Source organism: Chiroxiphia lanceolata, chromosome 2 (genome assembly GCF_009829145.1).
Source record: "Chiroxiphia lanceolata isolate bChiLan1 chromosome 2, bChiLan1.pri, whole genome shotgun sequence".
Classification (NCBI taxonomy): domain Eukaryota; kingdom Metazoa; phylum Chordata; class Aves; order Passeriformes; family Pipridae; genus Chiroxiphia; species Chiroxiphia lanceolata.
Window position 1 is genome coordinate 17746970 of NC_045638.1, and position 27451 is coordinate 17774420.

At 41.9% G+C, this 27451-nt stretch overlaps 1 protein-coding gene across 1 annotated transcript; it reads left to right on the forward strand.

The window, feature by feature from the left end:
• The first annotated feature begins 147 nt into the window (after positions 1 to 147).
• ASB11 (ankyrin repeat and SOCS box containing 11) lies at positions 148 to 13333 on the forward strand. Its single transcript, XM_032680355.1, has 7 exons — positions 148 to 340; positions 3337 to 3416; positions 6293 to 6400; positions 8489 to 8639; positions 8838 to 8972; positions 10002 to 10193; positions 13136 to 13333. The coding sequence occupies exons 1-7, from the start codon at positions 163 to 165 to the stop codon at positions 13258 to 13260; spliced, it is 969 nt and encodes a 322-aa protein (XP_032536246.1). The 5' UTR covers positions 148 to 162; the 3' UTR covers positions 13261 to 13333.
• The last annotated feature ends 14118 nt before the right edge of the window (positions 13334 to 27451 follow it).

Sequence of the window (27451 nt, forward strand, 5' to 3'; positions counted from 1 at the left end):
GTTATTTAGTATCAAATAGCCTCTACCAAATAAAACCAGAATGTATTTTTGGTAAGTGAGGAACAGCAGGTCCTGAAGGGTTTAAAATAGATGACATATGATACCAAGAATAGCCCAGTGCCACTTAGCCAACCTGAGAAACTATTCAAAGAGCAAACCAAAATGGAGGGCAGTTCTATACTCCATGCTTTCACTAACATTTATTTTGCCATTTTTGCTTTGTTTTGCTTCAAGCTTTTAATTAAGATTTCCTTGGCTTTGCTGACCCATTTCTATATTGTTAAAGGCAACAGAAAAGAGGCTGCCAGGATAGCAGAAGAGATCTACGGAATAGTCCCAGGTAAAGTAAAAATATGCACTCTCTAACATTTAAATGTATATTTGCTATATTTTTGTAACTTGAGGATTTAAATCAGTGAGTTGCCATGAAATGAGGAATTTGTTGCTAAATGCATGCGTGAATGTTTTAACCTGAAGTGCCTTCCATTTCTGGGGTCTTTGCAGTGTCAGTATGTGTTGGCATGATTTAGGTGTGTAAAATATGAGACTCCAGCTAGAATGAGAACAACATTTGCTCAAGGCACTATGGTAAATAAAAAGATTGTTCTCGGAAGCAAGGCATTCTTTAGCAGTGGTTACAGATGGTTTTACTAAATATCCAGCTTTACTGCCAGAGAATATTTAGGGAAAAGTTTTAGCACACTGATTTTTTGAAAGGAGATGCTAGGAGGATATAACTAATGACTTCATGAATCCAAGCCAAGAATCCTTGTTTTTTTAAAATCAGATGATAAAAATGAATGCAGCTAAAATTGTTCTGAAAAATATATGGCATATGAATATATTGTATTTTGTAGGTTATTTAGTAGGTCATGGTTTTGTTTTTTTCCAAGTTATTTTACTCCTTCACATCACTACCATAATAATGAGCAGACGTGTGTTTGCATGCCTGTTAATTCCACTAATTAAAATGACACAGTATTTTAAATTTACTGCTAATGAGGACTTATTTTTCTAGTTGAAGATTCTTATCAGCCTTGTGACATCACACATTTTTATGTGACTCATTTGTTTGGCACTTGCTTCATGATGGATTGTGCCATCATGAACAGGCACATGAAGAGGAGCAGAACATCAGTGGTGCGAGATGGCCACCCAAAGCAGAGAGATTAAGATCTGGCCAAGAGAAATACTGCAGCCAAGCATGTTTTACAAAGCCTTTATGAAGCCTGTATATATACAGGCATGTCTTGGCTGTTAATTTATTTTCTATTCTCCAGAATATAATTCCTGTTATTTAATACTGTCATTTTTTATCAAGCACCTTTATGCAATCATAGTCAGACTTGGCAAACAGCAGTTTTTCCTTCATGCAGGTTCTTATTGAGGTGCCTTCAAATTCAGCAGGCCATATCATATTTTTATTGCGAGTTACCATTTGCAAAAATCCACCAAGGATAATCTTACAAAATGTGAGATCATGTGATATTGTTGCTGGGGCACTATATCGTATTACAGTCAGAGCTTTGCAGCATTTCTCCTTGCAGTGAAGTAGCACAGCAGCAGCAGGACTGCTTGACTTATCCATAGACATTTAAAAGGAGAGTGCTCTCAGTCATGTCGCTCACAGCTGTGAAGGGAAAATGTGCCCCATATGGGAACTATATCTGCCACACGTTTCAGGGAGGTAGGTTGTCGTGGCTGGCATGGAACTGTGCAGCAGTTGTCATGGTGTGTTGTCATGGCGAGGGATGCGTGTGCATACACATGCATTGGAAATGCACTTGCATGTGTTACACTTCAGGCTTAAAAGGTTAAATAAGGCACTGTAGCTCTGTTGTCTGAGTTACTTCTGAATCTTCCTGCTGTATAAGGGCTCTGGGCTTTGTCACTTGCAATGTCTTGATTTTCTGAATTGAGCTTGCCTGTTTCAGTCACCAGCATGACGGGGGGTATGGGGTATTTTGGATATTTTCAGGAAGATGTTTCTCTCTCAGCCTGCTTGGTTCTTGTTTCCATCGTTTTGACTGCTGACTTCTACCTGGTCATTCAGAGCCTTGTCGTATATTGTGCCAGTTGGTCTTTCCATTCCAGCTTCCTGCCTTAGGAGCCTAGGAACAGCTCCCTACATAAATGGAAATAAAAGAAATAGTTATAGTTAAAAGCATAACCCCATGAGCTCAAGTGCATCCTGCCTCTTGGGTACTCAGAAGGAAACTCTCTTGGCCAAGAGTGAAACCTCTGCTGTGTCCTTGGCCTCAAGTCCCCATGGATATATCTGTGCCTTTCATTGATTTCTCACTGCCTTGGGTATCATTTGAAATGGAGATAAATCACCCTTTCCATTCTCTCTGGTGTGGCGTAGCTGAAAAAATTAAACAGAACAAGAGTTTCAAATAAGTGCCCATGGGGTTGCTGTACAACAGAGGATGAATGCAAACATTGGTGTTGCTTCTGTCCTGTGGCACTGCAAATGCAGCTGGCCTTTGGAGAAATACTTCCTACCCACTGTTGTGGTATGGTTATAAATTTTAATATGGAACAAGAAATTTTTCTCTCTACTTGAGTGGCAGGGATTTAACCTTGGGTGGCTGTATATGCCTGTAAGTAGTAGCTATGATAAAGAATTTTTTTTTCTTAGTACATAAATAGATTAAGATAAGAAAAAGGGCAAGCAAGACTACATGAAGGAGTCCAAACAGTTCAACATCTCAACATTATTAAAGAAGAAAAGTAAAACCTCAGGCAGAATTTGTTTTTCCATGCATTTTTCTAAAATCTTTCAGTGAAGAGGATGATGAAATATATTACCTGGTAGCCTGAGATGGAGGATGTTATTATGAAATTGTCAGTTCATGAAAAAAAGCTCACAGGGACATGTCAGAATTCATTTGATGGACAAGTCATCCCCATGTCTCCCTGCTATGCATCTCTTAACTAAGTGCCAGGGAAGCTGGGATGCAATTTGTGTCAAAAGCTCCCTGGGAAAGGAGGAGGCTGATATGGTTTGAATAGGAGAATTGCAGGGTTCAAAAGTCTCCCTATTAGACCCAGCAGCGCTAAACTTGTGATTTTTGCTGAAGCATGTTTTTAGCTGTTCTATTAAAAGTTCTGCCAAGAAGCTTTTGTTTAGGTCCCTTAGTGAGCAGCCAACTTTCTCAGGATTGCTGAGCCCTCAGCTGCTCTGCTGAAATCAATTTATCAAACAGTTTCACCACTGACCCCACATTGATTTTAGTCCCGATCTGCATTTACACGAGGCTGTGTTTCCCCTGTCCTCCTGGGATCTGCCTCTGCTGCTCACCTGAATTAGCTTCCATGCATTTGCTGTTTCAGGCAGCTGGGCAGACCGATCCCCTCTTCATGATGCTGCCTTCCAGGGACGCCTCCTCTCTTTGAAAACCTTGATTGCACAGGTAAAAGCCCACAGGTAAAGAAAAGATTGGGAAGCAGGGGGGTTTCGCATGATTTGCATCCATGAACTGGTAATAGACTGTATCAGGGCATAAGAAATATGGCTGTATGCATAATATATCAGCACAAATGCTTTTGGGCATGTATTAGTTTGCTTAGTTAAGATGCTGGGGACAAGCCCAGGACAAAGATTATTACAGCTTGTAGCTTGCTATATGATAAACAATGATCCTTGTGCTCTTTCTCAATGATACACCATCAAACTGGGCTTGAGAATAGGGACAATAAATATATATAGACTATTAAAAAAAAACAACAGTAGAAAGCTATAAAAAAGTGCATATTGCTTTATATAAAGGGAGAGCTGTCAGCCTGAAACCTTCTGCTCCAAATGGAACCAGAAGAAAGAGAGGAGGAAAGAATACACTAGAAAGGACAAGAAGCTGGATATGAAAAGGGATAGGTTATGGTTCTTCATGCTTTGCCAATTGTCTTCCTTACCACTTTGATTGAACTCAATGTCCTCATCTGGCTTGAATGGTCAACTGTCATCCCTCTTCCCCCTTCCCCCACAAGGCAACTGCAGAGAAATTAATTCCCTGAGCGTAAAGCTCTATGACTTGGCCATCAGACCTTTTATAATCAAGGTAAATAATTTTTACCAGTGTGGCCACAGCTCGAATGGAGAACATCCTCAAGGAGTGGAGCTGCCAGTGTAAAAGCCTCCACTCCAGACTTATATTGAACTGCAGCTAAAAGATGTTGCTGTTTACAGACAGTATATTTTTATGGAAAAGGAAGTGGTGGAGGTTAGGGATAAAAAAAAAAGAGGGTTTATTCACTGAGGGATTTGATGGTTTTCTGACCCTCTTTATCTCCACTTATGCTGACCTTACACCATCTGATTAGTGGAGCACCCAGAGTTGTGGTTATTCATTAGATGCCCTGGTTATGCACTGGTCACGGTTATACACTGGAGAAGCACGCAGTGTTATGGTTATACATCATTTATTTAATCCACCCTTTCTCCTTCTCTTGAAGACATTTAATATTAGGAGTAAAGGATGAGGGTCCTTGCAGATGAAAAGAGATCAGGGCAGCAATGTCTGTAGAGCCTGAATTGGAGCTGATTCACCACACCTTGAAAAATGTAATCTGTTCATGGATCAGCACAATCATTGCTCATTGCTTCTAATATAGTTACACTACTAGCCTAAAATTAAATGTTGGACTATACTTGAGTATATATGGGAGACTCAGAAGTCTCTACGGAAGGACCATAGCTTTCAAGAAAGCAGTGAGGCTTTGGTCCATAGGGAATGCCTGGACATAAGGAGATTATGTAGTGCTGGAGATTGAAAAGAGCTCAGGAACTCACTGATGCCTTTTTCAGCACCCAAACAAGAGTTTGATTTTTCATGTACGTTGAAAACAAGGTTTAACATGAGCAATGTTTGGCAAACAGCCACAGTAAGATCTATAACTCATTCTCCATTTCCTAATGGAAGGGATTGCTGTTTTGCCCAAGATACCAGTAATTATTCTTTCACTTGCAATGACTGAGTTTTATTTGTTAAATATATACATATATATATATATGTGAATAATGATTGAGAATAGGTCTCCTTAGGAGTCTCTAGAAGACATTGATCTTGAAGGAATATGCTGATCATTAAGTATGAAACAATTATACAATTAGAAAATGGAATCATCTCAATATTTTTTCAAGGTTTTATCTATTCTCCTGGTACTATTGTAATGCATGGAAAATTTTAACGACAACTTTTACATTACTAATATTTTCACATGACCTAAACCCGATTGTTTTTCTATCATAGAATGCCTAGCCTAAAGTGATTACAATGGTTGCTTTTAATACTCATGACGTCAGGACCGATGACTTTTTTACAGTGTTATGCTGCTCCCAGGTATTCATTTCTGCCCATCCCAATGAGTACTGCATATCAAAAAGTGCGTTGCTGCCATCTTGTGAGCTGTCCCGTCTATAGCACATCAGGTGGAGACAAACTGCGTTTCAAAACATGCCATCAAGCGGAAAAGAGAGCTGCTTCCAGGCCTGGTTGTAAAATCTTAATTATCAGGAGATTTAGTTGCATTCTGGGGAAAACACACGACTGCTGTTTTGTCCTTTGTGGATATGTCTTTGTGCAGGAATAGGTGTGGCAACTGTCATTTAGGTAAATACTTGTATTAATGTGTTTGTAAATCACTGTTCTTTCTTCCAGTGTAAAACATTTTCTGAGTGGTCTAATAAGAGGAACTGATCTGTGGGTGAGATTTGTCTCATCTATTTTATAGGTTTACCAAGTACTTACCACCTCTGAAGGAAACAAACTAGGTACTCCATATAACCAATGAAAAAACTTTTAGGACATAATTCATCTGACCTACTAGAAACAGCTGCCTTAGCACGGGATGAATCATATCTTAGGGATATCTCCCTACTGAAGGAGCTGCCGGCTCCAGCCGAGCTGTTGATACTTGTGCCAGAGGCATCCTCATTCAGGGAGGTGAATCCTACCAGCTGTAGCTCCTGGTGGTGGACTTATTAGGGGGGGTAATGGCACACTTAGAAGTTTAAGAAACATGATGTCTTTCCTGTGATTGACTGTGCATCATAAACACCCTAGAAACAGAAGGCATAGCTTGTCCTTGCTTCTTTTTTCACCCCATCACCAGCTGTGGTATGTGGGGACAAGAACTGAAGCACTGAACAGCACTAATCCAACGCAAGCACCTTCCCTGGACGTGCACCCAGTGACATGATGCTCTCCAGCCATGGTCTGACTGCACCCATGTGAGCTCTGGGGGAGCTGTGGTTTGTGTTTTCCCCTCACACCCTGACCCTGCGTTGCAGGGTTTCAACGTGAACCTGGTGACGACGGACCGTGTGTCAGCTCTGCACGAGGCTTGCCTGGGCGGCCACGTCGCCTGCGCGAAGGTGCTGCTGGAGAACGGGGCCCAGGTGAGTCCCGGGGAAACCAACTGGGACAAGGGCACCTGGAACTCAGGTGCTCCCTGCATCAATGGGGATGTTGGACAGGCTGTCTGAATGGCAGGGCCAAGATGCAGATGTACAGGAGTGTCCCAGATAGAAACGTGGAAAAATAAAACAGTGCTTTGTTTCTATGGGTGATGGATTTGCCTTCCCCTTGTGTCACATCATTATTCTCTTTTGTTTTCCTTCTGTGTGTGAAACATAGTTGTGATTGATGGAAAAGGAATGAAAGATGCTAGGTGAAAATAACCTTGAAAAAGTAACTTATCCCTTCCCCTCCCCCCCCAGTAATGATCTCCGGGATTACCTCCTGTTTTCTGTGGGATGGTTTGGAAGTCTCATGTAATTAAAAATAGATGTTCTTGAAGCAATGAAACATTTTATCTGCTAATAAAATAATAATTCCCACAATTGGACCTAAGGTAGAATACATGTTAACAATGGAGATAAAGGAATGAATGAAATATGTAAGAATATTTTTATTTTAGCTGCATTTCAAGTACAATTTCTATGGCAAGGAACTGAGCAACACCGAAACAGGCAATCAAGCTATCCTCTGCAGAAGAAAACAAATTTGTTAACTTTCTATACTCTATGCCAAATTTTAATCCCTTAGAGGGATGAAAGGAAAACCCCTTTCTAATCAGTTTTACTTGATTTTGGTATATTAATGGCATTGCCTTTTTATAACTCAGAGAATCATTTCTGAACTTTCTGTTGCTTTCCTAAGAAATCAGCCTATTCCTGGTGTAATACATATCTCCAGCGTTTTTTGGTTTTAGCTTTCCCCCCCACTCTCTGTTCATAAATAAAGTCAACAGGCTGCTTTGTAACTTCTGGAAGAACATATACCAATCTGCTGCTCTCCTTTTTTTGCTGTGCTTTCCTTTATTTCCCTGTGATACCAAACCATTCACTCCACAATGGCTGTCTTGCCATTCTGTCCTCTTTTACCAGTTAAACCAATGCCCAGTGAAGAGGGAAACCAAGGAAGTAATTTTTCTTCTTCACTTATCTCCTTGCTTACCCTTGGTTACCAGCTTGCCTGCATTGCTGTCCCTGTCGTGAAGTGATGCTTATAGACCTCCAGTGCTTCCAGCAGCTCCAGCCACATCTGCCTGATGAGACTGGGGGGAGGTGGGGGGCAGTGGGGATCCATATAAATTGGAACATGCTTGCATAATCCATTGCTCTTCTCTGGTGTGCCAGAGTTAGAGACATGCACATTTGCTGCATGAATTGCTCCTGAGGGCTTGCTGAACACCAGCTAAGGGCTGTTAAACACAGCATAAACAGGCACGTGGTGGGATTCTTGAGGTGTCCAGCACAGGGCCAGGAGTTGGACTCAATGATCACGATGGGTCCCTTCCAAATCTGCATATTCTCTGATTCTACAATTCTATGATCTACAGCACGAAGCACAGCATAAGCCAGGGATGCTGCTGTCCCAGCGGAGAATGGTGACAATGGTTCTTGCCAGGTCATTACATTAGAGATGGGGGAAGGAAATTGTTTCTCTCTTGCATAGACACGTGCATATGGACTCTTTCAAGCTCTTTTTCTGTTTGGGATTAAGACTATGTTTCTGTGAAAATTTCTTTTGCTGGAAACATGGTTTTGGGTGAAAGTACTAAATGTAAAGTAAATGTTTTCATTTAAAAAGCAAAGCTATTTTCATCTGACGCTGTTCTACCTTGAGGCCAGATCAAACTATACTGCACCCATTATGGGTGCATACGGTTATGAAGATATTCAACTTCTCCATATAAAAAAAAATAATAAAAAAATTGCATTTTTAGCAGCTCTGGGAGAAGCATTAATAGCAGGCAATGTCACTGCCTTCTGGCACTAGTTATCTGGGAAAGAGTGCAAACATCAAAGGAGAATGTTATATATATGTCACAACATATAACTCAGAAAGTTGTAAATAAGATAATTTCTGAAATTACACATGACAAGAGTCTCATTCTGGTGCATTTCTGGTGTGTATATGAGGCACGGTCCAAGGGCGTTCCTTTTAAATTGGATTATCCTGAGTGTATTTTGCCATTCCAGGTCAATGCAGTCACCATTGATGGGATCACCCCACTGTTCAATGCCTGCTGCAGTGGCAGTGCAGCGTGTGTCAACATGCTGCTCGAATTTGGAGCCAAGCCACAGCTGGGAAACCACCTTGCTTCGCCCATTCACGAAGCGGTCAAGAGAGGTAATGTTCAGGGTGTGAATGCAGCTAACAATAACTAAATGAGGAATGCATCTTTCACTGATGACAAAATATTTTAAATAAATAACTTCCATACCAGTACAGATAAATAGGCTTAGCTTTTTCGCAGCTCTTGTTCCTCATAGGTTGTACCTGGGTGTGTTCTGCTCTGCAGCAATTCAACAACTCTTATCTCCACAGGTCACAGGGAGTGCATGGAGATCCTTCTGGCTCATGAGGTTGACATTGACCAAGAAGACTTGCAGCATGGGACCCCTCTCTACGTGGCTTGCACATACCAGAGGACAGACTGTGTCAAGAAGCTTTTGCAGCTAGGTACACCTGAAAAGGGAGCCAAGGGAGAGCTATGGTGGTGTGAGCCAGTGCTTCTGATCTCTCTGAGCTGCCTCTCCACTGCAAACATCATAGGTTATTTCCACAAGTGGTGTTTGGGCAGCCTAAATCTGTGAGACTCATTTGAGGCTATTAAAAATGTCACCTGCATTGATGAAGAAATGATGATTTACTCAGTTAAAAAAAAAAAGGCTGTAATTACATACACCTCCCTGGAGCTATCTGAATGTGAAAATAAAATTCTTTTACTTTTCTAGAATGATAACAGGAAGCACAGAAAATGCTGGCTAATATTATTGACCAAAATCAACTCTTGATTATGATAAACTGCCATGTTAAACATTAAATTCACCTATTTCTCAGGGGATGATGAAGGCAGCAGTAAAGCTGCTTGGAAGAATAATCACTGCAGGTCCAGAAACAGCCTCTGAGCTAGCATAAATTTTTCTATCAGTGTACATTACCTGACTTACACCTGCTTGAAGTGTGGCCCTGCTGTGCCCGGCCAGCCTATGGCAAACATTTTGCTTGCTGTGCTCTCAGAGTTATTACAATGAGATACCTAAAGGTTTTGTTTTTGTTTTGTTTTGGTTTTTTTTTGTTTGTTTGGTTTTTTGTTGTTGGTGGTGTTTTTTTTGTTGGTTTTTTTTGGTTTTTTTGTTTTGTTTTGTTTTCCCTCTGGCAATTAAATTAATATAATCCATGTTAGATTTTATGCTATAAACAAATTTAAAGAGGATATGGTAGACTTTGAACATCTGTTGGGTTGAAGGTCAAACTGCTCAGTTCTGACCATCGCAGACAGGGTTTGGTGGCCTAGAGGACTCTGACAGTGCAGGTATTTGACCTGCTGAGTTTTGCACAGCTGCTGTTGAAAGAAGGGAGTGAGTCCTGTGTGCTGTCTTTCTCCTTCATTTATTGAGGCTACTGGTGGAAACCAGCCTGTGCTATGTGGGTTCAGACAGTTCCTGCTGCCTCCTGGATCTAACCATGGACTCTTGTTCACTCAAGGAGCCAACGTTAACATGGGGAAGCGATTAGACACCCCCCTCCACGCAGCAGCAAGGAAATCCAGTGTGGAGATAGTTGTCTTGCTGACAGACTACGGCGCTAACACAAAATGCAGAAATGCTGAACTCAAATGTGCCCTGGACCTTGCCACACCCAACAGCAAAGTGGAGCAGGCACTTCTGCTTAGGGAAGGTAATGATTTCCTTTCTTCTTTTATTTTTTTTTTTTTAGTAAAGCAGTATTTATTTTCTTTACCTAAGTAGATTTTCTTGACAGCTTTTATAAGTAATGCTCAATATAAGTTCTCTTCTGCCTTACCTGCTCTGCTGCTGTCAAGCTTGCAGCCCATGACAGAAATGACTAAGAGAACTCTGTTTTGTTGCTAGATCTGCCATGTAGTGCTAAGGTTTTAGTGGACAAATTGTTCAGTTTTTCTGTGTTTTCATTTCCTGTCTACTGAAGGAAAATCATATGTATTTACCTATCAGGACTCTAAGGGTTAAAACCTACTGTAAAAGTTTATTCAAAGATAATATTTTAGTACCACCATCTAGTATTCAGCCCAGTACTGTGGGTCAATGTCCTGCTTCCTGCAGAAAAAGTGATGTGAGTGTGTGTGTCCTCGGTTGCCAGGAAAAAGCAGAGCTGTTTGCCAGGTGGCTATTCAGCTTCGCAGCACGCAGCAATTCCATGTGGTTCATGGGGCTGCAATGCCAGCACAGACGAGCACTGCCCTTTGCAGCTTACCTTCAGCCTTCTTGCAATTAATTATCTTTCCAGTCTACTTCAAAAACTTCTGAGTAGAACTGAATGCAGATCCTCCTGTGCCTTTTTCACCTGCACCACATTTGGCCAGAACTTGATGCATCCAATAACAATAGCCCTGTGATATGGACTTGCTGAACTAATTCCCCCCCCTTCCTCTAACCTCCGTTTTTCCCAGCTCACTGGTACCTTGTTAGTCAGTCTGTGCCCACCCTGAGGCTTTGCCCATGCAGAAGATGAATGGTGCTCCCCCATGCAGTCAGCCTATACCTTCCCAACCCACCAAGGACCAAAGCATGATGTGCACAGAGGGCCCACTTCCAAACAGCTCTTGGATGGTAAATTAATAATTGTCAGTGTTGCACACAGGTTTTACGCCAGCCCTTGAACACTGGTTGGCTTTATGGAGAAAATGAAACATTGGCTTAATATCCTTCTGTCCTATTCCCTTTCTTGATGACTTTTCATGCAGAGCTTTAATTTGCCATGTCGAAAACCTTCTGGGAGGATTCTGCTTGAATGTTTCTTACCTCTTGTGACTGCTGTCCCTGTATCTGAGATGCTCAGATGTGTGAGCAAAAGCAGTGCTGGCAGTTGTCCTGCTCCAGCTCCCTGTGTGAACCAGAGACTGTGGAGATAAAGAAATAGTCCAATATTAATAATTTTCTCTTCCTGAACTTTTCTTTTGATTTTAACTCTCAGCTTGTCACCCTCTTCTCCCTTACAGTCAGAGGGACTAGAGGGGCACTTCAGCTCCTGCTGGCTCTCCATTTTTCAGACATGAAGTTTCTTCAGTTTCCTCACCTTTAGTCACACTTTCACATACTTTGCTATGTTTAACATGCAACTTGCCTTTACCCCTACTTCTATGTTTTCTGAAGTTTCCTTCTGTTTGAAATAAGCATCAGAGGTTGAAGAGTTTTCCTACCTCCAACTTCTCCACTGTGGTTACTTAGATGACTCCATTTAGTTGCTCCCCTTACTATTAAGTGATGTGAAATATAAACCACGTCTATTTTCCTAACTACTCTGGGAGATGGTAGCTTCTTTCTTCACTTCCAATCAGTAGAACAAGTGGTCTTTTCTACGTATCTCATATTTTTCCATTAATTACTTCTCAGAGGGGACATTATCAGCCTGTTTAGGCTACTTTCCTGCAGTAAAAGGACAGATTATGGAGCTTATCTGTAAGATATAAGGACGGGCCTTTAAGCACACATCTCTACCTATTACATGTCAAACTCTACTGTGATTGCTACTGTTTGGGCAGAAACTGGAGTGGCAGGGCTAAGACAGGGTTCAAAAACTGAGCACCTCTGGGCAGGTATAAAGGTTTCACTTGGAACAGCTCCAGCAAGAGGAAAGCAAAGGAGGAGCAGGGACACATCCATTAGCAACTTGCATTTGCATGTGCAAACATACAGTTGCAGAAGCAATGGAGCCTCATATCTGGTGGGTTTGTGCCTGGCATGCCCCTCACCTGACCCATGGTGGGTGTGGTTGGGGCAGCTCCTGGTCCCCCTGCGGGGAAGCCACGGGGGCAGCACCACTCTGGGCAGTGCTGTGCCCAAACTGACCTCACCATTGTCTGGATGAGTTATCTGGCAGTTTTCCTGCCAGTTGACCCTCTGATGTTTAACAAGAGCTTTTCACATAAAGCAGCCTTTACCTTGGGGCCTAGGGAAGGACAGAAAGGCCTCTCATCTTGGTGGTTTTTTGGAAGTGGGTTTTTTTTTTTCCTTCTCGATGTCTTTTTGCACAAAACTTTTGAAGACTTTTTGTCTTTGATATGTTTTTCTTTCAGTCAGACTTAGTAAAAATTGGATTACATAGTAAGAAAATATTTTGAGGAGCACTGATAGACTGACTGACATACATGTTCAGAGACAGTGTAGTCATATAAAAAGGCTAAGTTGTAATTACTATTTGTGCAGGTACCTGCTGAGACACCAGCAGTTGGAAGAAGCACATTCTATATATGTGAACAACTAACTGTATTTATCCTGTATCTTTATCCTTGCAAAATTGCTAGGAGTTGTCTTATGTCCTGAGCAAGGGCTATGTATCCCAAAGCTCTCTCCAGTGCAGACAACTTTATGGTATTTTAAGTGTTTGCTCAAGAAAAGATGCAGAAAAGCTTAGCAGTGCATAAAGAAAAAGGATTTTTATGCTCATAGTTTTCAAATTGCTGAACCAACTTTGACAACATAAATTAAATATGAACAATAATCTATTTAGACATCCCTGACTTCAGCAAGTCACTGTGTAGTGCTTGATCTGATTTGCAAATCTTGCTGGTGTTTGTTGCTTTGGCTTATACTGCTGATGGGGTTGGGGGTGCTTATTCTTACCTTTTCTTTTCCTGCCAGGTCCTGCCAGTCTTGCCCAGCTGTGCCGGTTGTGTATCAGAAAGCATCTCGGTCGGTCGTGCCTATATACAGTCCACAAACTGCACCTGCCTGAGCCGCTTGAGAACTTTCTCCTTTATCGATAAGTCTGTAACTGTCTTTATACTGGAAAAGAAAGAGGAACAAATGGTTGTTTACTGTAAAATTATTATGACAAAGAAAAAAAATCAAAGGCATCATGTACTGTCTACTGCGGATACCAAACATGAGCTGCTACGTGAAAGTGCAAATTGAAAACACCTTTTCACAGACAGTGAATGATATCGTGGATACAGTTCCCTCATGGTCTGTTGCCACATCCACTTACACCAGCCTGAGAGTTGTAAAACATGAACAGCTCTTGACATGTGTTTGACATCTTTGTAGATGCACATGCACATCTTCACCTACTACCTTGCCCTGCCCCCTCTTCCCCTCCTCCACTCCCCCCCCAATTTTCTCTGCATTTAGGGCTATAATTATTTGTGTAGTATCTGTGCAGCTTCTTCTCCTTGTCTATCCAATCTCAATGTCAAAATCAAGGTAATGGCTGTTATTCTTTCACCGGTGTGAGAATGAAAGCTTTCAGTGCTGAACTTCAGCCGTACGTAACATATTGCACATCTTCTGTCAGATTTGACTTTACATCCTTTCATCTCTTTCCTATAGTCTAGTGGAGTCCTAGCAACTACCAGCAGGCTCTGGTTGTCCAGGCACTGTACATCCCTGAGCCCAGCTGCCCCCAGCACTAACACATCTTGTCCATGGAAGTGCAAGTGATGTTACCAAAGCAAGAGCACAGGTTTGGAGTAAACCCACAAAAATGTGTGAAAGTCTTAAAAAAAACCACCTTTCATCTCTTCTGAAAAAAAATCCCTCCAAAGCTCCTATCACCTCAGATCTGGCTGCGTTCATTTCATGAACAATTTTTCTTAGCTTAATTCCAGAACAGAACAGTAAATGTTTTCACAGGTATAGTAGGTGAGATTTCAATGTCTGTCATTTGCAAGGTTTAAAGAAAAGCAAAGGAAGAAGTGTTGCATTTTTGGGCTTTGCATGTTCTGACATTCCTCAAGATAAATCCTTGGACTGTAGAGCAGGAGTGAAGCAGGGCCACTAAAGATGGCATCACCCAAATATTCTCTTTGTGGTATTTTCCTCACCAGGACAGGTTTGCAGGCTTGTCGGCTCCCTCACTCCCTGTTCTAGAGGCTTTCGTTACTTTCCTGGGAGAAAGGATTTTTAGAGTGTTGTAACTTTGTCCATTGTGGTATTAATTTAAATAAATAACATCAGGGTTAGTAGTTTGGACACAGCAGAGCTGAAAACATGAACCTCTTTGAGCTGAGAAATGTGTGATCTAGTGACTGATGCAGTGCTGGTGTGACTCTGTAAAGGTTTGGTTATTTTTCCTGTGGAGGTTGTTCTGAGGGGAGAAATGTTTTTTCAGAGCTAGGTTTTGGTAAACTTCTGCCATGAGACAGGCAATGATGTTTCATTAGTTGTAGTAAAATGGGAAGCTAAGTTAAAAGAAGGGTCTTTCTCCACTTTGCTCAACTTCACAGGTCCAAGAGGCTGCTGACAAGTTTTCAGGCTGTGAGATATAGAGGTTTCATTATGAGTTAGGCATGCTGGTACTAAGTTTCACTGCCCATACAATCTTAAGTTAGGGGACACTGACCTGCTGGACCCTGAATACAAGACTGGCTTCCAATCTTTGAGCCTTTGAGCTCCTGTCCCTGCTCCAGCAGCAGCAGTCTCTCTGGTTTGATGCTCATCCCTTAATGTTACCATGACAGTTTCCCTCTCTGAGACAAAGGTCGAACATTTCCTGTACTTCCTTATGATTAATTCAGCACAAGTAAGATAAATTGAGCTCTCAGCAGTTCATGAGACTGGACCTTCAATGTTACAGTCCAAATGAATGCAGTTTTCAGCCTATGTTTGCACATATTGAATGCTATCTGATGGCAAGAGCTATTGCCCATAAAGTTGTCGGTGACATCAATGACCTTGTATAGTACAGTACATCATGAATCTCAGAGATTTGAACACTAAATTCTCAAGAGCCTTTGAAAATCAAATACTATCAAGAAAGAAATGTCTATATTAATCTGATGTCAGCAGACCTCTCACAGTTCTATCTTTACTGCCAACTCACCTGCTCTATTTATAAGGTGGCAGTCAGAATACCATCTGCTATCTAAACAGAGAGACAGAGCCTCAGCTCTGTAGGTTGTCAGACTTGCATTGCAATCAAGGAACTAAGGCAATTTCTGGGATCTATTTCAGCCTGTGTAATGCTGAATTGATTTCCTGCTGCAATCATCAATGAAAGCATAGGATTTTAAATTGAAAAATGTGTTTCCATTAAGGAAATGCAAAGTCTGTTGAGCCTCTCAGGAAAGTTTACGTTAAGAAGCAGCGCAAGTTGCCCTATATTTATTCCTGATATTAGCTTCCTGAAATTCTGTATGTCAGAGGAACAGAGCCTCAATAAATCAGAAGAGAAGCTCAGAAGTCCTGATGTTAAGTAATTTCCTTAGAAACTTTACCTAGACTTTATTGCTCTTATCTCAAAAGATTAAGTTACCAATTTAATTCTCATTGACTATGCTTTGTGTTGTAGCAATGCATGGAAATAGCCGGAGGAGGTTTTTAATTTTTTTGTGAACATGCTGTGTTATGTGAGGATAAGGAAAGGCTGTGACAATTTTCTGTGAGATTACTGAATCTTGCTGGTGATTTTTCAGAAAGGGTTTGAAAAACATCTGTCATGCGTGGATACAGCTGCTTTTCCCTGGGCAGGAGAAGGGCTAACTAATCTCACAGGGTCTCTTTCCTTCAAAACTGGTGGTGTCTTCTCTGTCCTTCCATGATTTGTGACTGAAAACAGTTATTTGGGTAAAATATGGTTTTCATGAGAAGATAGATGTTTTTTATGTGCTGCTATGTCCACTGCTATACAACATCCCTATGACTTTACCCCAAACAACTGCCAGTACTGTCTGCTGCAGTGGAAAGTGCTGCATATTTCAACAGGAATTACTGCAAAATATCCTGACTACTGGGAAAGTTTTTCCACTCAACAGCTGAGATAGTTTTTCCACACAAACTCCCACTGACTCTGAGTACAGACGCTGACTTGCAGTGTAAAGCACAAGCTTGGGCTATGGATACTCCCTACCTGTAAAGTCCCTGCTCCTGAGTGTGTTTTGCAGGAGTGGCTTAAATAGGTTACTGATGTGCAATAGAAACCCAAAAGACTTCCTTTATCATTCTCAATCTGTTGGCACACTTTTCAGTTTTGTTAATCATCTCTTATGAGAGATCCAGCACGGCCTCAGAAAGGCCAGTGATGAGGACCTCACAGATCTCAACCTAATCAGATTTTGACTTCAAGCCATCATTCATTACTCAGTGTATGTCTATGACTGCTCAAGATCCAAAGCAAACCAAAATTAAATGGGCCTTTTATCAACCCTGTCTTTAAAATAAGCAAGCTTCTTGTCAGCATTCTTCCTACCACTAGATGTATTGTTCTGTCTCCAAAATTCTTTGAAATCCATTTCTCTTAATTCCCACTGTATTTTTTCTCACACCACTGAGCCCTTGTTCATAAGCATGTCTCTCCGGATCAACTTTCTACTGAATTCACATATTTCTTCTCTGCCACTAAGAAAATGGTTTTTAGTTTCCTCAGATTGAGAAATCAAAGTCTTCAACAGAGGCATCTTAGTGAGGACGAGCCTTGTTGGATGTGTTATTTCCCTGGTTCACCAGGCTGCTGTGCTAGGGTTCCCCACCTCCAGACCTCGCTTTAGAGAAGGGTGTACTCCTGAGGCACGTGTAGTGCTCAGAGACTTCTCAGCTGGTGCATCCTTGTGGGAGCAGGACTGCACTTGTCACCGTGTTTGTGCAGTGCTGGAGCAAGTAATTTTGCCATACTAGGTGCTGTCTGGTCCATCTTCAGGCACGGCACCTCCTCTTGCTGGCTGGCTGCACATAACCAGTTTGCTCTTATGTCTGATCACAGCAAGAGATGAGCTGCTGTTGTTCATGGTTTGCAGTAATTTGTAAAGATAGTTGTGGCGATGCTCCTCTCGCTCCCCCCCTTATTGTTATTTCAACCTCTTGCCCAAAATCTGACTTGACAGGTTTCCCTGTAGTTGAGAGCAATTTTTCCTCAAAGTCTTATCTGTGAGCATTCTGGCTAATGGACTACCTCCTCAGGAACATATAGCAGTGAAAATAAATAGACCAACAGATTTTGGAAGTGTTTAATGAACAGTTTTTTCTTGGGGTAGCTAGGAAAAGTTACATTCTAATTTGGCCTCTCAGTTCTCTGCTTTGATCTCCTGACCAATTTCTTGGGTTCAAGGTGACCTCTGTCCCCTACAGTGCAACATTGCCACTGGCATTTAAAAATACTTCAATCTCTCCAGGATTCAACTTTTCATAAGAGATGTGCCAGTCCCTGAATTTCTGTCTGTCCAGCTGAACCTGCCACTCACAGAATAAAATTAAAAAGGTAGGGAAATGCTAGGCTGATGAAGCTTGCTGTCATACTATAAGAGCCAAAATTATCCACATCTGCCTTGAGGTGCCAACATCCGACCTTTCTAGGCAAATGCAGACTCTGAGGGACACTATCTATCCATCCACCTGTGTGCTCTTTCTTCTTGTATTGGCACATGTCTGTGCCACTACAGGCAATAAGATGGGACGTTCATCTTCTCCCAGCTGTCTTCCCCCAGGGAATCTGAGTCTGGTCAACATCCACCTCATGGCATTTAGATTTCTTCTCGCCACACATGCTAGAAATAAATATTGTGCTGCCCCCATGCAAACTCTTGTGAAAGGGATCAGTGTCCCCTCTGTGCCACTCTCTGCCCTCCACTTGCTGTCTACTGTGCAGGGCAGGAGGCACAGCAGTTGCCTGACACCTTTGTGTCCAAACCTGACCAGTCTCCTGTAGCACAACTCTGCTATTGGCATTTAACACTCCTCCAGTCCTTACTGGATTGAAAATATAGGTGGTATGTCCCAGCACGGTGTTAGGGCAAGTCTGATCATAACAAAAACAAAACACATTCACTGACTCTTAGTTGAAAAATCTGGCCAACCTGTATTCTGGAGTGACAGTTTATTATGCCTTTGTATATTTTTTTTTTCAGAAATTAACCTTTTCCACATGACAATTGCGCCTAACTGTGATTTTTTTAACCTTCAGTATGAGATGTATAATATATTATTGACAAATACAGATTATTCCATGCAAACCTTCTATGTAATTTCATTTTTATTTCTTGAAAATTTCTTTATCCTTAAATTTTGCACCATTTGTAGACACTCAGGATGCACATTGCAAGCAAATGGAAAATATGTCAGGTTTGGAATTAAAAGATCTTCAATAAAGTGTACCAGGAATTGCAGAAGAAAGCATAATTTGCATATTCAGTTGAGAATAGCATCTGGAATGGGGGAGAGAGATGAATCAGCAAAATGTGTCATTCAAGCATTTTGTTTAACAAGCTGGCCAAAGCAACACATTAGTCAGCAAATCATTGCAACTAATATATACACTTACTAGCAATGGATAAAGTGTCACATGTGACAGATTTTGAACTTCTCAGAACTTTCATTCAGAGTAATCATAGAAGAGATTAAATAGAAAAAAACCTATTGTAAATGCCAAAAAAGAGCACATAGTCAATATAACAATTTTTGTTGTTGCTGTACTTACTCTGTGGTATTATCATCTGCAAGTCTGGCTTACTATCACAGTCACAATCACTAATTTGTCTCACTTTCATTCAAGTGTGAAACTGAGGTCTGATAAATACAATTAAGTTCCAGCTAAGTGATTTTGGTATTTATGGTAATGACATATTTAATGCTTTTAGCTACAAGATGTACCAAACTCTGTGGTGTCTAGGAAGGGTAGAAAAAATAAAACTCCCAAACCAGTCTTTGTAGGGAAGAGAGAGCTTAAACCTGTGTTTTCTTGAAACAATCAAATGGAATAATACACAGAGCTTTCTAGTTTTGACCTTTCTCCCAGACGTACAGTCAGTGTAAAAGTTCTGAAAATTGTGAGACAAGAAATAACCTGCCCTTTAATAGTTTTCCCAGCCTGCAGGCTATGGCTGTTTTATCTGATTTTCTCCACAACACAAGCCACAGGATCTCAACCAGTAGTGGCCCTAACCAGGACCAGGCATTGGACTACTACATCTTTTATAAAACATGGAAGTCATGCAGGCTTCCCTGCCCAGATGGCCTCCCTAGGAGCTCCTCTGCCACTGTTGGCACCCCAGCCCCTGGGAAGTGGTTATTTGAGGCTTTGTCTTCTCCTTCACATACATCTGCTCTTGACCAGAGCCAGGAGCTGCTGCCACTGCCACTGTCAGCAAGATGGTTCACTGTGCCAGTGGGTGGTGCCTGGCCAAAGCTTGTTGAGTTAGTGCCTGGGATTCTAGTAACCCAAACTTGTAGACAATAAGATGAAAATTAAGGTCAGTAAGGACAAACATTGATATATTGACTATGTGCTGGGTTTTCTGGCATTTGGTAGGTGAATTCCTAGGCACTGGTGATACAGCCAAGAGCAGCCTGAGGAGTATTAAGAAGGATTACAGAGCCCTGGGAGAGGTGATGAGGGACTTAAGGGACTCTGGAGCACAGGAATCTTTTTCATCAATCTTCCTGATCAAAGGGAAGGGGTTTGAAAGGGCCAGTCAAATCTGGTGAATGAACAAATGGTCACAGGACTGGTGCCACAACCGGGAGTTTGGCAACCTAGGATGTGGGACTTGCTTTAAGAAACCCGATGTACTGGGGGAAGTCTGTCAGGGAAGAGGAGGAGCATCTTCAGTCACAGGCTTGCCAAGCTGAGGAAGAGGGCTTTAAATTACACTTGCAGGAGGAGAGGAACCTCAGTCCATACATAGCACTCCTACCAGTTTGATGTCAGGGCCAGTAAAAGAAAACCAGAGTCTGGAGAGGAACCAAAGGTCAGCAGGAGAGCCCTTGAAGAGCAGTCCAAAGGAATTTCCCCCACTCCAGACAGTCAGGCAGCTTTATCCAGGGCGCAGCTTAAATGCCTCTATGCAAACACACATAGCATGGAGAATAAACAAGATGAACTACAGATCTGCATACACCTGCACTGGCATCATGGAGATGTGGTGGGATGGCTCCTGTGACCGGAATGTTGGGATGGAAGGATACAGACTCTTTAGGAAGAGCAGGCCGGGAGATGTGGAGGGGGTGTCTCCCCTATATCAGCGACCGGCTGGAGTGTATGGAGCTCTGCCAGGGTATGGCTGAGGAGCTGACTGGGTCAAGATTAAAGGGACAAAGGGGACATTATAGTGGGGCTCTGCTGCAGGCCACCTGACCAGGAAGACTGCATGAATGAGGCCCTCACAGACAGACAGGGGCAGCTCATGTTCTCAAATCCTGGTCCTCATGAGGACTTCAACCAACCCAACAGCAGGGCTTAGGCCATATTAGGAACTTAGTAAGTTCCTGGAATGTGTTGGTGATAACTTCCTTCTACAAGTGATAGAGGTGTTATGTTCTCACCAATAAGGAGGGGCTCGTGGGGAATGTGAAACTCAAGAGAAGTCTTGGCTGCAGTGACCATGGAATGGTGGAGTTCCTTAGGGCACCTGAAAATGTTCAAGGCCAGGCTGAATGGAGCTTTGAGCAACATGGTCTAGTGGAAGGTGTCCCTGCCTTTGGTGGAGCGTTTGGAAGTAGATGATCTTGAGGGCCTCTTGCAACAGAAACCATTCTATGATTCTCAGAATCTTACAGCATACTGCCATATTTTTAGCTGTATGTTACCAGGGACTTGCTAGCAGTATATTTTTGTGGTGAATGGTTCATTTTCTGCCAGGTTTAACTGCTGGCTATAGAAGTTAACATAGCCTAACAGTATAGAAATTAGACAGAATGGGAAGGGAGAGAGATGTAGAGATTTCCAGAGAAAACTTGTTTTAACTTTTAGTTTTTGTCCTAGGAATGTTTGTGAGTGAAACGTGTTTTTTTTCTCTTAGGAATTAAAGACTCCACAAGCCTTATGACTTACTTGTTTTATGTTGCCCATGTCATTCTCCACTAACTTCATAAACATGATTCCAACTTTTTTTTTTGTTGTTTTTCGTTGGTGGTAATAGTGTTTTTTGTTTGCTTGTTTTGCTTTTGGTTTAGTTTGGGGTTTTTTTGGTTTGGTTTTTTTTCTTGTGTGGTGAAGAACATGCTTTATGGTTTATATGTGGAAAAGGAAGACGCGTGCACTTACTGAATCCTGAAGAAAGTTAGAGCTAGGATATTAACGATTATTGTTCTCTGCCCTTTTCTTGCACTAGATGCTGACTAAATACCTATTTTTCTCCGGTCACAATGAACAAATTGTTCTAGGCAGTGACAATAACCCTGAATCTTATTGAAGGCTGGTGTACCACCCCCCATGAGGGTGACAGGTTTTACTAAACGTGGAAACAAGGCATACTTTCTTCACATTTTATGCATTAACAACAGGAAAAAAGTACACTCCTCAGATTCTGTGTAAACACTAGTGTTCCCTGTCCATTCTGTCTCCATCAGAATGTAAGTTGAAATATTTTTAAGGATATTGGCCCAGAGGCTTATCCTTTGCATACTATTTGTATCTCATTATTCTGCAGAGAGATGCTTGCTCTTAAGTGTTTCAGAAGGGGAGTTCCTGCTACCTGTAGCCTGATGAGTGTAAAAATACTTTGACTTTGTCCCAAGAGCTTTGTGCCTTTCATTGATGAGTACCTGTCAAAGACCATTCATCCCCAAATGTCCCAGAATGGCTCCTAATTAAGGAATGTGATCATTTTTCTTTGCTACTTGTGTTTCCAGGATCACTACAGGTTTGTGGCAAAGCATATATATGAAAAATCCTAAATAATTACAGTGACTGAGGAACAGATTTTTTGGGTTGGGAATTTCCAAGACTTCAAAGAAAACTTTCCTCTAAAACAATGCCAACAAGTAAAAGTAAAGCCAGCTTGTTCCCACAAGCAGGTTCCCACAGCCTGTTGGTACAGAAAGGGCAAGAAATTTCCCCTTGAGCTGACACTGCTTTTTTTCTTGAAATGCTTTCCAATTCTACCCCCAAAGGGCTCCACCCCCCCTCACCCACTGTAGCAAGCCTTGGTTGCAGGGCACCACAGATGCTCTGCTGGGTGTCCAGTGGGGTGGCACCTTGTTTGACGTTTATTAAAGTCTTTGAGCTGAAATTACTTATGAGTCTGCTACTGACCCATTGCAAATGGATGAAAAATACCTGGGCTTTTCATGCTTGTAGCAGCTTGGGAAGAAATATGGTTTCCCATTGACCATTAAATCGCTTGTTAGCGATTTTTTTCTTTCCTGTTTTTTGTTTTGTTTTGTTTTTTGGGGTTTTTTTTGGATGTGTCTCAAGCATGTGACTAAAAAGGTCCCTGCTTGGTACATTTTAACAGATAATTCTCTTTGCTGGTATAATTCTCTAGCAAAGTTTGTAATTAGAAGAAATGTTAAGGTGAGTGAGGGGCTTGCTCCAGATCTTCAGGTGCCTGTCCCAATGCTGTCACAAGAAGAGGTGATGAGAAAATAATACCCACCTTTTCAAGATGCAGAATGAATTAGAGAACTCGTTTTGTGGTCTGCAGGTACAGACAGCTTCCAAATCTACTCTGAAGAGGGCAGACGTGGAGAACTGGCCTCTTCAAGGAATCTGAGGGGATGTGAGGATGCAGGAGCATATGGGTCTGGCCCTCACTGCCTCCCTGAAGCCCTGCCAGGACAAGAGCTGGCTGCACACCTTTCTCTCCACACCACCAGCCAAAGGGCCGTCAGGGTCCTAGGGAGGTTCTGTCATTCCTGGTTTGGGACATGGAGGATGATCCTGGGACCTGATGTGGAGTGGCCCACACATCAGGTTGGTGCAGCCTTGGGAGAGGTTGGCTGGAGTCTGCCGTGCACCAGGGATGTCCCCACAGCAGGGGGAGGGGAGGGTCAGGCAGCCCTGCCACACATTTTGATCTTTATGCTTCAAGTAAGTCCTGCACTCTACATCAGTTTCCAGAGGTGGTTTCCCTTCTGCAACAACATCAGATATTCAGAAAAATGACCAAGCTGTATGTGTGGTACTAAGACAAAAACTTGTATGTCTGTCAGTGTGCTCAGCTCATAATCCTTTAGGAAAGGAAACTCTTATTTTTACAATATCAGCATTGTGAATCAGCATCAGTTAGCTGTTTCAGAGGATTTTCAGCCTCATGCAAAACAGATGCCAAGCTGTGCTTGGGGACAGCAAAGGAAACTTCTACCAAGGCACACTGCTACTGCTTATTGCAGTCCCAGCTTTGCATTTTCAACAGAGAAAATATGGATAGTTTCTGATCTGAGCAGATAATCTGTCTAACATCAGGTGAGTGGATTTCTTAGAACTGAAGAAAATGTTGGGAACAGTTCAGATCCTATGGGCTTGAATATTCCATACACCCTCTTCTACCTTGCACCTCATGCCATCTTCCAGGATCAGGGCAGGGAGACAAGTATGTGGTTCAGGGGAGGCTAGTAATTTCACCCACCTTAGTAATATGCTAACAATCTTTACCAAAAGAAAATGAGAGTACCTGCTATGCCTGTGGGATGCTGGAGTAAACAGAACCAGATACAGGGTATGGGGATATCTTCTCTGTCTGCCGTTATTGCCCAAGCAGTCGAACTGGCAGTGTCACTTTCTGCAGCACATTTTTGGAAGCCAACAGGGGCCCAGTTTTGGCCAAGAGTTTAAGAGATCATGGGCTAACTTTCGTTAAAAGTTGTGTAAACCCACAAATTGCATTTTGTAAGGCAGTAGTGGCAAGGTGTTGGTAACTTTTCCTATGGGGAATTCCTGAGAATTCACGGTAGTGAGAATAGCTGGAATGTGCTGGCTGTTCTGATCACAAGGATGAAAAGATGTGTCACATGAGGGAAATTTTTAGAGGTAAGCTCCACCAAGGTCTGGAAAGCAGGCTGTGAGTGTGGGTGGAAGAGCTTATTGCAATGCAATGTGCTTGATGAGTAGTGAACATCTAACCCCAGTGAAACTGGGTAGAGAAGCAGAGGAGAGGAGACCCTTAATTAGATATCTTCATTCCATGAGCCTTTTTTCACTCTTCCATCTGCCTTTCCAATAGTTTTAGCTGTTACTGCTCTTGCCTCCTGGTACTGATAGGCAGTGGGAAGAGAGAACAACTAGGGGAAGGCATGCTTTTTTTGGCAAGACCCACCAGGGGCCTTTGGGCTTGGGAAGATGACTCATTTGCTGGCAGTCTACATGCAGGGAATATGCTCTGAATGGGATCTGCCATCATGAGCACTGCTTAGCAGGGCCAGCTCAGCTGACCTGGCTGAGAACTTGCTTGTTGCACATTTGGGTTTTCTCCACACTGGTCTCCCAGTGATTAATGGAAAACTATAATAACTTTTTTTTTAAATGCAAATTGTTTTTCAGATCAAATTAATGTCTTTGTGGACATAATTTTGCTTTCTTCAGAAATGGTTATTTTACATTGGAAAGTTTGGGAGCCAAAAAGATTTGCAGCAAACCAAAGAATTCCCACTGTTTTTCAAAACTAATAATGAGAAGTTAGAAAAGAAGAAACAAATTAAAATCTGCTCTATGCCTGGATTTGGGTTTCACTTAAATTTAGTATTGGACAAGTCTACCTTACAGTTTGCCAAATGCTAGCAGATTGTGACAAAAAACCCCACCACAGCTCTCAAGTATTAGGTTGAGACTTTTGCTGTTGTTACACCTACTGACTGCTTGCTGGCATGTACTTGTCACATGAGATATTTCACCACACTATTTACCTGGCAGTGTGGACAAACCAGGATTGCAACCCATGAGACAGGACAAAAAAATACCAAGAAAGACTTGAAATCACTTTGAATCTTCAAAATTACTTGAAAAAAAAAAAAACCAACCAACAAACCAAAAAAACCCCCAAAACAAAACACAAGCAAACCACTAACTTTCAGGGTTTGGATTCTTTTTACCTGTACTGGAGTGCACATGTTTTAAATGTAGTTCAGACAGCAACGTCAAGACATATTTTGTAACATATGAAGATGTTTATGTAGATGTTCACTGAGAGACAACTGGCACGAGATGGTAAAAAATGGAGTGTTGCTGCTTTTCTCTCTGTGAGGAGAATGCCCCTAATCCTCTCTTTTCCACAAAGAAAATACAATAAACTTGTGTGCAAGCTGTCATGCAAAGTTTGTCCTTTCCGTGGGAAAATTTGGTGCTTCTGCACATCTGCAAGGAGTTAAAGCACCAATCCGGGTGCTACTGACACCAAGGGGTGTTTGCTACTTTCTTCAGGGTTTATTTTGCTTCGATTTAGAGCCTCTCTTGTTAAGTAAAATGGCCATCCTGCAGAAGGGAATAATTACTTACAGAGGTCTGTCTGGTCCCCAGTCAGGCAGATGGAATATTTGCAAAGGGAAGTTTCTGTGAGGGTGAGAGAAAGGGAAATGAAAACATTTCATGTCAGAAAAATTGTAAGAGAAGGAAAGCCTCTGGAGGAAAGACTTGATTTGAGGAAAGGAAATAGGGGTAGAACTGGACAATATTATCAGTTTCTCCAAAGGGGAACTTCTTCACTCTGTGTCAGCTCAAAGATTTCACAGCAGCTTTCCAAAGGAAACCCAGGTACCTCTGGAAATGATGCCAGTGATTTAATACTCCTGGGGGCAAGTTCTGTCAGATTTAACCGCTGTGATTTAAAACATGGCTGTCCCAGATGTTTGCCTTGCTCCTTGGTTGGAAATTACTGCCTTAGAGGAGAATGTGGCATCTGCTAGTGTCTCAGGGCTCAAGTTTACAGGGTGGAGAACTCTTTTACAGGTTTTTGAACTTACATGAGGGACTGTGTACTAAGACAGTTGTGGCACCAGTTTGTGGCCAGTGCTGCCATCCCTTGCTTACAGGATATTGGGTAATCTCTGCTGAAAGTGAGGAGCCAGGCAGGGAGCGACAGCTTAGGCTGTTGCAGTTAAATCTGCCTGAATTGTCTGTCAAAACCCTCCTCTCTGAGGTGTGTGCACTCCAAAGTCAGGGTTTGGTGGTTCAGGCATTGGACAATGCTGGCCTTCATCTGCACTGAAGATGTTTCGCCCTGAGGCACCTGCAGGCTGTGCAGAACAAAGTGCATGACAGCACTGAGGGGTGATCAGAGCTGGGACATTTGGCTGTGAATTTAGCCATGTTTTTAAGGTGGGTTTCAGCTGATTATATGTACACACCTACATCTTTGGTCTTCATTTAGGGTTCCTTTATAATCAGTGAAGGCTTACTCTAAAGGCCCAACATCTAAAACAGGTAAGATGAATCATGGTCTGAAAATGGCTACATTTCTTCATTAGCTCTGAGGAAAAGCTAGGATTTCTGGCTCTAATTCTAAAGTTAAATTGAACAAATCCTAAGTTCTGTGTCCAATTTTCCAAACATTTTCTCTAACTCTGTGGTTTTCATTCTCAGAAACCAATGCTGAATTTGTTTGCCAAGACAGATTTACCAGCAGTACATTTTCACTTTTGCAGAATATTTATGCTATTAATAATAAAAATTGTTATACAATTGATGTGCACAATTAAAAAACTGATTAGCAAGTGAAAGAAAAAAATCAAGGTAGTAGAATATTTCATTGAATTACAAGAATTACATTTTTGAAGAAGAATGCAAAAAGGTGATTCCATTTATAAGATATGTTGTAAAGAGAAAAAGTAATATTAAGCATCATAAGTTCCACTTTACTGTGCACTTTTATCCACTGAGGATGTTTGCATTTGAATAATAGGAAAGTGATTTCTCCAACCTATCCTTGAACACTTCCAGGAATGAGATATCCACAATCTTCCTGGGCAACCTATTCCAGTGCTTCACCACAGTCTGAGTAAAGAATTTCTTCTTAACATCTAATCTAAACCTGCCCTCTTTAATTTTAAAACCTTTCCCCCTTTACCTGTCACTATCTGCCCATGCAAAATGTCCCTCTCCCTCTTTTTTATAAGCTCCCTTTAGGTACTGGAAGGCTGCTATAAGATCTTCCCAGAGCCTTCTCTTCATGTAGATCAACCCCAGCTCTCTCAGCCGCTATGTGTTTTATAATGAAGGTCTTAGGAGCCTCACAGTCTGATTTCCTCACTGCCCATACTGTTGCGGGAAAAATCAACAAAAATAGAAAGGAATGCAATGGTGAAATTCATAAAAAATAA

Bases quoted from the DNA above. Each gene is read 5' to 3' on its own strand.
- ASB11 (XM_032680355.1), top strand. From the start codon at position 163: ATGGAGGGCAGTTCTATACTCCATGCTTTCACTAACATTTATTTTGCC. The intron at 3,417-6,292 runs GTAAAAGCCCAC...CCTGCGTTGCAG, and splicing joins TGAAAACCTTGATTGCACAG to GGTTTCAACGTGAACCTGGT. The intron at 8,973-10,001 runs GTACACCTGAAA...TGTTCACTCAAG, and splicing joins CAAGAAGCTTTTGCAGCTAG to GAGCCAACGTTAACATGGGG.